Source organism: Prunus mume, linkage group LG2 (assembly GCF_029339155.1).
Source record: "Prunus mume cultivar Tortuosa linkage group LG2, ASM2933915v1, whole genome shotgun sequence".
Lineage (NCBI taxonomy): Eukaryota > Viridiplantae > Streptophyta > Magnoliopsida > Rosales > Rosaceae > Prunus > Prunus mume.
This window is the reverse complement of record NC_142699.1, coordinates 43,112,866-43,124,099: the sequence shown is the minus strand read 5'-3', so window position 1 is coordinate 43,124,099 and position 11,234 is coordinate 43,112,866. Positions and strand designations below refer to the sequence as shown.

At 37.5% G+C, this 11,234-nt stretch overlaps 1 protein-coding gene across 1 annotated transcript; it reads right to left on the bottom strand.

The window, feature by feature from the left end:
• Positions 1–336: 336 nt before the first annotated feature.
• LOC103322468 (uncharacterized) lies at positions 337–7,064 on the bottom strand. Its single transcript, XM_008224386.3, has 3 exons — positions 6,929–7,064; positions 1,072–1,426; positions 337–960 (listed from the first exon to the last, which is right to left on the bottom strand). Exons 1-3 carry the CDS (start codon positions 6,929–6,931, stop codon positions 458–460), a joined length of 861 nt encoding a protein of 286 aa, XP_008222608.2. The 5' UTR covers positions 6,932–7,064; the 3' UTR covers positions 337–457.
• Positions 7,065–11,234: the final 4,170 nt, after the last annotated feature.

Below are 11,234 nucleotides of genomic sequence, written 5' to 3'. Positions count from 1 at the left end.
TTTACATGTCATTTTAAAAACCCTAATTAACATGCATGGGCATGCGAAGGATGTGAACATGAAAGTCCGTTGTTTCTCAAAGTCCACAAGGTTGGAAGAATCCCTACTTCATGTTTTTCTTTTTCTTTTCTTTTTGGTCATTAAGATCCCCAGGTTAATTAGCAACAGATTAATTTCATAATATTCTTCGGTGGCACTACGAATTCCTAATATTCCTGGTATATAGATTAATTTCATACTGGCAGACAAAAGCACATCCCCAATTAATTATTTAATATTTTGTTTTTGAGCCTGTCATAAAACACAAACAGGAACAGTGGAGAAAATAAGAATATGTTAAACTCAAGTCACTGGCATGGTTTTACTCATGTCTGCTAACCATAATCATAAAATGTTAATACAAATTAATACAGAGGAGTTCGACAAGTAACATCAAACTCTTACAGTATACCTCCACTCATAACCACATAGGGCCAAAGAAATTCTGGAATAAATACCAAAAGCCTACTAAACCCAACCATCCATATATGCTAGCAGTCTTGCAGTTGTATCTGATGTTGCCAAAGTTTTGTAACCCAACATTTGTAGATTTACATGCGCTAATTTTATTATTACAAATGTTGTGACTGATACCTTTGAGTTTGGCGAAGCCATTGTTTCCTTGACGGCCACCTTGGCCTCGGCCGGCATTGCTCCAGACATCTACGTTGTGAAAGTTGAACATCCCAACATATGAGGCTCCATTGCTTGCTGTAATTGTATTTCTGCGAATATTGGCTTGGCTGGTGCTGCCGTCATCTTCTGTACTAGTTGTCTTCAAGTTGTATTCGATGTTGCCGAAGTTGTGAAACCTTTTCCTATCTCCATCTCCTTTAATGTTATTGCCACGAATGTTGTAAACATCACCTTTGGGTTTGTTTCCTCCACCGCCACCTTGGCCTTGGGCAGAGCTCGAGCCACCTGCTGATTTGCCATGATCTTTAGTATATTTGCTGTTGCCAAAGTTTTCTAACCCAACTTTTGTGGAACTATCTGCACTAATGTTATTATTATAAATGTTGTGACAAATACCCTTGGATTTGAGGCCCTTGTTTCCTTCACGTCCACCTTGACCTTGGCCGGCATTGCTCCCGTAGACACCTACGTTGTGAAAGCTGAACATCCCAACATCTGACTCTCCATTGAGTGCGGTAATTGTATTATCACTAATATTGTATTTGATGTTGCCCAAGTTCTGACCGTCACCTTCCAGTTTCGTTCCTCCACTGGAACCTTGGCCTTCGGCAGTGTTGCTCCAGTGGACATCAGAGGTGCGAGAGGCGAAGATCCCAGCATCAGCACCATTGGATTTGATGATTTCATTTCCAGGATATTTGCTGCTGCCGTCGTCTTCTTCCATATTACTGGCTGGAGCTTTGGAATGATGCTTTTTTTTTGCACGCAACATGTACACAAACAGGGTAAATTTGTATCATAATTCTATTTCAATTCTACAAGATCAGAAACGATATACACATTTGAATTACAAACAAATTGTACAAAGCAGGAATCAGATTCAACAAGGACTCAAAGAAGTCAACTACAACTCAGCCAAAAACAAAACAGGTTGTAAGGCATACAATGCCACGTGTAATGATCCTAGTAGATAGCTAGATATATGGCTGAGATCGTTTTGTGATGAGGGATCCAGCTAAGAGTGCTAACGGTAATATGCCTCGAGGTTATATAGATATGAAGAGAAAAAATTCCTCTGTGGTATTCTGCAGAGTAGTGAGAGAACAATCCATTCTCCCTGTGTTTTCGTTTCCTTTCTTTTTCTTTCTTCATCATCTTTCTCATATATGATTTGAGATTCCATAGAAACCAGAAAACACAAGAGACACTAACATGGCCTTAGAGCCAGGTTCGATCATCTGAATCTGGGCGTTTTAACTGTGAAATCGATCAGAGTCATATCGAAGCTCTCTCAAGGTTCCGTAAAGGTTGCTGGAGCTCGATTTTTGACCTGAAACAACTTGTTTTTGGTCTATCTGAGATCAGAAATGGCTGGAACTGGAAGTTCAGAAGTGAAAACTTTGATCTTCTCCGGTGAGAACTACGAGTTCTAGAGAATCAAGATGGTAACCATATTCAAGTCGTATGGGTTATGGAATCTGGTGGAAAAGGGAATTACGATTCTTGATTCGAAGAAGAAAAAGAAAGCTGAGGAAAATTCAGAAGATGAAGATGACGAGAAAATGGCTGCAATCTTCATGAATGATGCAAAAGCTCTGGGTATCATACAAAATGCAGTTTCCTATCAAATCTTCCCTCGTATCGCCAACGTAGACTCAGTTAAAATGGCATGGAGCTGTTGTATGGAGAATATCATGGTGGTGACCACGTTAGATCAGTAAAACTTCAAAATCTCAAATGTGAATTTGAATACACTAGAATGCGTGATAATGAGTCTCTATCTGATTATCTCACACGATTGAATGAGTTGATTAATCAGATGAAAACATTTGGTGAGACTCCCTCGAATGAGAGGCTTGTTTGAAAGGTCTTGATTAGTCTCAATAAAGTATATGATACTATATGTCTTGTGATTGAAAACACAAAGAGCCTAGAGATTGTAGAATTGCAGGAAGTGATTGCTATTTTGAAAAGCCAAGAACAATGGTTCGATTTGCATAGTGTTGATACAGCTGAGAAAGAATTTGCCTCATTCTCTGTGAGTCCAAAAGGCTAGAACAAAGGGTAAACAATGGGAATTAAAATCCAAGTTTCAGCATAATAGCTTTGCACAAAACTTGAACTCATCACACTCAATAAGTCAGGAAGCTATAAAACTACAATGTAAATTGGGCTCCAAGTTTCATTTTGGTGAGTCCAGATATAAGGGGAAGCCTAAGTGCTATAACTGTGATAGATTTGGTCACTTGGCTAGAGAATGTACTGCAGGTAAGACAGTCCCAAGAAAAACTCTGCTAACCAAATGGAGGTGGCAGGGAATCTATTCTTTGCAAATAGTACAATTACCGAGGGAAAGATAAATGGAGAGTGGTACATTGATAGTGGTTGTAGCACACGACTGGAAATGTGGATCTTCTTATTGATATAAGGACAAATGTTGCAGAAAAGGTTCAAATGCCAACAGGTGCACTTGTGGATGTAGCTTATATGGGTTCACTCGTTATAGACACAAATAGAGGTAGAAAATTCATCAGAGAAGTGATGTATCTTCCAGGTTTGTGATGTATCTTCCAGGTTTGAAGGAGAATTTACTAAATGTTAGGCAAAGGGATGAACATGAGTATTTCTTACTGTTTGGAGGAGGAATATGCAATGTTTTTGAGTTCATCACTGGGTTGTCTTATCATCAGAGTTCAAATGAAGAAGAATAGATGTTATCCTCCATCTCTACTTACTGAGTATCAAATAGCATTGAAGACAAGCATTGCTCACTGCACCTAGACTTGGCATAGAAGGCTAGGTCACTTGCATTATAGAGGACTTAAGCAATTATGAGACGAGGATATGGTGCATGGTTTACCACATCTGGAAGAGCACAATGGTGTGTGTGAGGTTTGTTATTATGGAAAACAACACAGAGATGAGTTTCCAAAAGATCAAGCACTGAGAGCCAATCCTCCTCTTGAGCTAATTCATGTTGATTTGTGTGGTCATGAGAAATGAGTCCATTGTAGGAAACAAGTATTTCATGCTACTCATTGATGAATTCACAACAATGACATAGGTGTATTTTCTAAGGTATAAGTCTGATGCCTTCAACTGTTTCAAAAAGTTTAAGTCTATGACAAAGTTGCAGTGTGGGTACAAAGTGAAGTGTTTAAGAAGTGACAGAGGAGGAGAGTTTTTGTCCTTTGAGTTCATACAATTATGTGAAAATGAAGGCATTCAAAGACAACTCACACTAGCTTACACTCCTCAACAAAATGGAGTAGTGGAGACAAAGAATAGAACAGTGATTGAAATGGCAAAATCCATGTTTCCTGATAGAAGGATGCCTTACTACCTTTGGGCAGAAGCTATTCACACAACTGTGTATATTATGAATAGATGCCCTACAAAGTCTTTAAACAACATCATACCTTTTGAAGCTTATAGTGGAAGAAAACCAAGTATTGCTCATTTGAGTATATTTGGTTCTCTATGCTACTATGTTCATGTTCCATTAGAACTGAGGCACAAACTTGAACCTAAAAGTGTTAAGGGAGTGTTTGTTGGTTATGAAACTTGTAAGAAAGGCTATAGAATATTTGATCCAATCTCTAAGAAACTTTTCTTGTCAAGAGACATTATCTTTGATGAAGAGGCATCTTGGAATTGGAAAGAGAATTCTAAGCAATATGTGGCATCACTTAATGGTGAAGGTCAAAGAAATGGTAGTCTCAGAATTAAAGGTGGTGAAAGTGAGGCTACTTCACCAACATCTCAGTCATCATCTCCACATGAAAGTAGTCATTCGACAAATGACTCAGGTTTCTTGACTACTTAATCATCATCATGAGAATCTTCAGATAACATAAGCAGAGATGAGAGAAATACTTAAGCTTATGATCCCTCACCATTGAAGTGGAGAAAACTAGATGATGTCCTTGCTCAATCTAATTTGTGTGGAGCCAGAGAAATATGTAGAGGCAGCCCAAGATGAATCTTGGTTGAAAACAATGCAGGATGAGTTGTTCATGATTGAAAAGAATGACATGTGGGAGTTAGTAGATAGACCATTTGAGAAGCTAGTTATTAGAGTCAAGTGGGTATACAAAACCAAACTAAATCTTGATGGTTCAGTTCAAAAGAATAAAGCAAGGTTAGTTGTCGAAGGGTATGCTCAAAAACCTGGATTGGACTACGATGAGACTTATGCTCCAGTGGCTAGATTGGACACTATCAAAACTCTCATTGCCTTGGGAGCATAGAAGAAATGGAAATTATACCAGCTCGATGTAAAGTCAGCATTCCTAAATGAGGTATTACAGGAAGAGGTCTATGTAGATCAACCAGAAGGTTTTGTGATCAAAGGCAAGGGAGACAAGGTTTATAGGTTTCATAAGGCTCTTTATGAGTTGAAAAGGCCCCTAGAGCCTGGTATGGAGAAATAGATGCCTACTTCTCTCAGTGTGGTTTTGAAAAGAGCTTAAGTGAAGCAACTCTATATATCAAGACAAGGGTAGACAAAGACATTCTAATTGTATCCATTTATGCGGATGACATTGTGTACACTAGCAGTAGCAAATAAATGTTGGAAGAATTTAAAAAGGACATGATGATGAAGTATGAGATGACTGATTTGGGCCTTCTTCATCATTTCCTTGGAATGGGTGTAATTCAAACAAACTCAAGCATTTTCATTCATCAAAAGAAATATGCAGATTCCTTACTAAATAAGTTTGGTTTAAATGAGTGCAAGACTGTGACCACACCTCTTGTGGCAACTAAGAAGTTGACTAAAGATGATGGAAGTGGAGCTGCAAGTGAAGAACAATACAGAAGCATCGTGGGTAGTCTTATGTATCTCATAGCCACTAGACCTGATATTATGTATGCTTCTAGTCTTCTTGCTAGGTTCATGCATTGTCCTACTAGCAAGCACTATGGAACTGCCAAAAGAGTGCGTAGGTACATCAAGGGGACCCTGGACTATGGTTTAGCGTATGTGAAAGGCAAGAATGCAATGTTGATTGGTTTATGTGATAGTGACTGGGGAGGATCACTTGATGACAGTAAAAGCACATCTAGATATGCATTCTCTTTCAGAAGTGGTGTCTTCTCTTGGGCTTTAGTCAAGCAAAACTATGTGGCACTGTCTACTATAGACGTAGTGTACATAAGTGCATCTGAAGCCACTGCACAAGCAATTTGGCTCAGGTTTGTCCTAGAAGATTTTGGAGAACTTCAAACTGAAGCAACTCCATTGCAGTGTGATAGCATCCCTGCAATTGCAATCACCAAGAACCCTGTGTTTCATCATAAGACAAAGCACATTGATAAGAGGTATCATTTCATTAAAGATGCATTGCAGGAGGGTATTATTGATTTGATGTATGGTCCTACAAATGAGCAGCTAGCGGACATTTTCACAAAGCCATTAGCTAAGGATCGATTCAACTACCTCATAAATATGCTTGGAGTGAAGTCAGCTCAAGACTTAAAGGGGAGTGTTAAATTATAAGTCTCTAGCTGATTAGGATTAGTTAAATAAGATTGTAAGGCATACAATGCCACGTGTAATGATCCTGGTAGATAGCTAGATGTATGGCTGAGATCGTTTTGTGATGTAAGGGATCCAGCTAAGAGTGCTAACGGTAATATGCCTTACACTATGCGTGTGAGGTTATATAGATATGAAGAGAAAAAAATTCCTTTCTGGTGTTCTGCAGAGCAGTGAGAGAACAATCCATTCTCTCTGTAATTTTCGTTTCCTTTCTTCATCATCTTTCTCATATATGCTTTGAGATTCCATAGAAACCAGAAAACACAAGAAACACTGACAATATTTGGCTTCAAAATGAACATGCCATCCTTGTTCTTTTGAAGAATTATCAGACCCATCCATGTGCCAAAAATTGATCACTTCAAGCAAAACCATATTTGGTTTGAGCAATTCAGAGTAGCCTGATTGAGCATGCCTATCGCTTCAAACCACGTACGTAATCTAAAAAGAATCTACTCTAAATGCTAATCTGGCTGACGTTAGTATTGTTCTCTCACCCTCTCTTTAGATGCTGTGCTTCTAAATCCCCAAACCCTAAAAATTTTCAGTGACCACCGAAGCCCTAAATTTGTACAAAGTACACCGAAACCTTGAAAGCCATAATAAAACACAGAATAAAAATAACAAAAAATAACAAGAAAAATCGAAATAGGTAATAAACTCAAAAATGAAACAATTAATTAGAAGAAAATAATTGGAAAGGCATACCATCTGTGTGTAGTTTTGATTCGAGTAACAAAGCAGAAAATGTCTCTGAGGTGTTGGGTTTGAACTGAGAGAAGTTGATGACTGTGAGGCGGAACAAAGAGTGAGAGCAGATCTAGAGTAGATGATGAGATGATGGCAATAGAGGAAAAGTAGTTGATGACTGTTAGGTGGAGGTTTACTAAAGATAATAGAGGAAAAGTGGAAAGGGCAAAGCAACCACAATTAATTAATGAAATTATGAATTTAAGCGTGCGAAAGTCTTGAAAGATAAAAGCGTGTTCAAGTAGTAGGCAGCGGCGCCCATCACAATCATTGCTGGCAATTCTTCTCGGAAGATTATAATCTCCCATATTAGGAAAAGATCCTTGCATCTTAAATACATACACAAAACATGTTTGATGATTTGAACTGGATTAAATTATGTGGTAGAATTAGATTGGATTGAATTATATTGGATTGGAGAAGATAACACTATCATATAATGTATTTGGTACGTACTACACATGATTCAGCGGTTAGATTAATTGAAATGTACAATTACATGGCCTAGTAGAATTACATATAATCCAATCAACTCTATGGTAGAATTCATAATCTTACTACATTTAAGCCTAGTAGGATTAGGCATTATCCAATCCATATTGTTTTTAGGTCACCAAACACTTGAGTAGAATTATGAATCCCATTCAACTTAATCCAGCTCTTCAAACAGGTATAATCATAGAAGAGCGAATGTCCCAACATACTCATATGGTCAACAAGAGCATTATTACATAAAAAAGAGGCCGACAAGCCTGGGTCATTGATGGGGATTATGAGTAGGCTTAATCGGAGTGGCTCTGAAGTACCCTCAACCTTCATTATGGTGCTGATTGCTGAATGTGGTGCCTCAGTTCAACTGATGAAAATTCCATCAGAGAAATGAATGAAACTAATAAATAAATAATGAATGGCAAAAACAACGGCTTTTAATTTACCACAATATATCCAACAAGAAGATGACCTACCCTGTTTCACAGATGCCCAGTTTGCTTCTAAACAAAGACCTCCTTTGTTTAATTTTTAGCCAGTCCATTGTTCATATATAAAATATATAAATATGAACAATTTTATATTAACTTTCCATTTGATCTGTACACTAGCCGCCAACATATTCCTGGCTGGTCACTTGCAAAATTTTTATATTGAATGTCGTGACTCGTGACCACCACCTTGGGCCGTCTCCATGTTTTATCCTCTGTCTTCACATCTCATGTCAATCCACGACCCTAGTGACAATCCTTGTGTGCTTCGTTATTTAGTGCTCTATTGATAATGGAGGTCTCTGTTTATTTAATTAGGGTCATTTTTTATTATTATTATGTTGAATTTGGGACCTATTTCATCTCAAGGAATACAACTGGACCTTAAGGGCATATTTACTAACCATGAATCGGAGTGATCTAGGGCTAATTTTGACAGATCAGATCGGAATAACGGATTCCAATTCCATTCCAAAAAAAAATAATTTGGAATGAAAATTTTCCAATTATGTTCCAAAAATTTCATAATTTCAACATCCATTCAAATTCCGAACTTATATATTTCGAAATTCTTTTGGAAAATTTTGAAAAATCATTGGAAGTTTTAAACATGTCTAATGATTTGAATAGTTAAAGTTGGCTCAAAATTAAAAAATCATATGAAAAAGCTCAAAAAACTATTATATGATATAATATATATGTCGTTATCTTTTATGAAATAGCTTGTCTATCTATGTCTATTTTGGTCATTAAGTCATATCAAATTCAACATGAAACAAGTCATTCTATACAAGCTTGAACCCCTAATATATTTCAGAATTCAGAAATGTTTGATTACTGAAATGCCCTTGAAGAAAGTATAGTTTATTTTATTTTTTCAAAACCTACTACTACAACTTTTCAAGTGGAAATAATTATTTCATTTGTAATAAAAGTAAAGCCTAACCACCTTAATATTCTATAAAAATATTTTTTATACTTATATGATATGTATTAAAATAAAAATTCATTATTAAATTATTATAAGGCTGCATGGTGGGGGAAGCTGTGTGCTACAAGAAGATGAGAGTGGGTGAGGTGGTCGGCTAGTAAAATATGAGAGGGTGGGGAAGGTGGTATGAAGATGAGAGAGTGGGTGAGGGTGGATCAGGTATTGCTACCCTACCATTATTAATTTATGATTTTTAAAATGTACACATTCTATAATTTGAGGAATTTTGAACTTCAGCAATGGTGAGATGCTCAGAAGAACCTTATTGCCTGGCATCATTGCATATATGCGTGCGATCAAGCAGTAAAATTAAGGGAATTAACTAAGCTGAACTTGGGGAGGAGCATTAACATTAACCATCAACATAATATATAATTTATTTTCTTATCAAATTAATTTTACATATAACTTAAGTAAGATGGATGGAGGGGAGGCCCTAGCTAGCTACAGACCTCAGTGAGTCATCAGTTCACTGCTTCGTCTTCATCAGTACTGGATGCCGAGTCGGTTTCTCCACCGGAGTCGACTAGTTTTTCTTTCCCGTGGCCTTTGTAGATGTGGGTGTTGCCAAACTCGAAAATTCCTACTCTCTCCGATTTTATCCCCGTAATATTATTCCCAACGATGTTGAAGTCATTGCCTCTTCCGCCCTTGTCTTTTTTCTTGGGTTGGAGAGTTTTGGTGTTCACTGATGGGGATTTCGAGCTGTTGCTGTTTTGTTGGTCGGTGCTCGCCTTCGAAGGATCCTCAGAACCTTGTTTCTGATCACCAAGTGGAGGCTTCAGATATAGCCTGCCGGTAGACATTTACACTGCCTGGGATCCTTTGTCTGGAGGTATCAATAATTGGCTGCGTTGTGCCAGAAAAAGTTACTATAGTTTCTAATCGTAAGGGAAGCCAAACAAAACTCTTTTTGTTTATATATATATAGACAATATGTGAGAAAATAATGAATCAAGCTCTCTTTCGGTTACAGTAGATACGTAAGATGAAAATTGGACAGAAATGTTTACCCAATGGGTCGGAGTTGTTAGGAGGTCAGACCGGTGGTTAGCTTAGCTGTCAGTTGTTAGCACAGTTACTTACTCATTAAGCAAAGAAATATATATAATGGCTCCTATCGCAACCATGGATGCAAGCTGAAAAATATCTTCATGCAAGATGAAGGTATCACGCTCAAACCCAAACACTTTCTCTGCCATTGTAATTCTCAAGGTTTGGCCCAAAGCCGTCAATGTCATCTCACCATATTGGCAAAGGTCTAACAAAGGAGGTGGCAAGTCTAGCGTTGAGAAATCTTGTTTCAAGAAATGAAGAAAGATATATAAGATGGCTTGTACAAAAGTAAAATAAACGACAGTAATTAAACCATCCAAACCGTCGTGGTATTTAAATCCAAATAACGGTTCCTTGAAAAAATTGACGTAGTAAAGAATGGAGACGATGATAAATTAAAAACAGTCGTTCATTACGAGTTCTAACATCGCAATGCGAAAAACAGTCGTCTAAATAAAATGCAAAATGCAGTGAAGATAGCTTGTAAGACAAGTAAAACAAAACTATCATCTAACTCAACCATCAAAAGCAACGTGGTATTTCACTCACAACGACGATTCTATGACAAAACCAACGTGTTATGAAATTTCAAACGGCAGTGAATATGTATCGTGGTTGTTTGACATTTCTAACGTCGGAGGCAAAAAATTGTGACGTCTATTTAAAATTTAAAAAGCAAAAAAATGCAAATTTAAGAGAATTTACTGTTTCATCTTGCTATTCTTCAGCGACATCAAGCTTAGGATTTTCTTCCTCCAAAACAAAGGGTCTCACATTCGTGGTATCTGAGCAGCTTGCTTTGTTAGACATTGGATTTTTGGGACTTTGCTTTTGAGGCAGTATAGGAATTTGGGTAATTGGATGTTTGAGCATGCTTGTAGCAATTCCTTAGTTCTAGCCTCCATCCTCAAGCTCTCTTCTCTGACAACCTCCAGACTCACTTTCCTTCAATTTGTCAGCAAATTTTATTCTCAGTGTTGTTTAAGCAAATTGAAGTATTGACTTGGGGAAATCCCAGCTCCTAAACCTCTAAGTCTCCCACCATGCTTGGGGGTTCCCAAAGCCAAAGTCAATACATCATTACTCCTAGAGACAGTTAGAGTGTCATTGGAGACTTGTTTTTTTAATTCATCCAAAAGAGAGAGAGAGAGAGAGAGAGAGAGAGAGAGAGAGAGAGAGAGAAGATAGATTGTAAAACAGATAAAATAAAGCAACTCTCTCAAAAATATAAACCATC

Bases quoted from the DNA above. Each gene is read 5' to 3' on its own strand.
- LOC103322468 (XM_008224386.3), bottom strand. The intron at 961-1,071 runs GTATTTGTCACA...GCAAATCAGCAG, and splicing joins CAAGGGCCTCAAATCCAAGG to GTGGCTCGAGCTCTGCCCAA.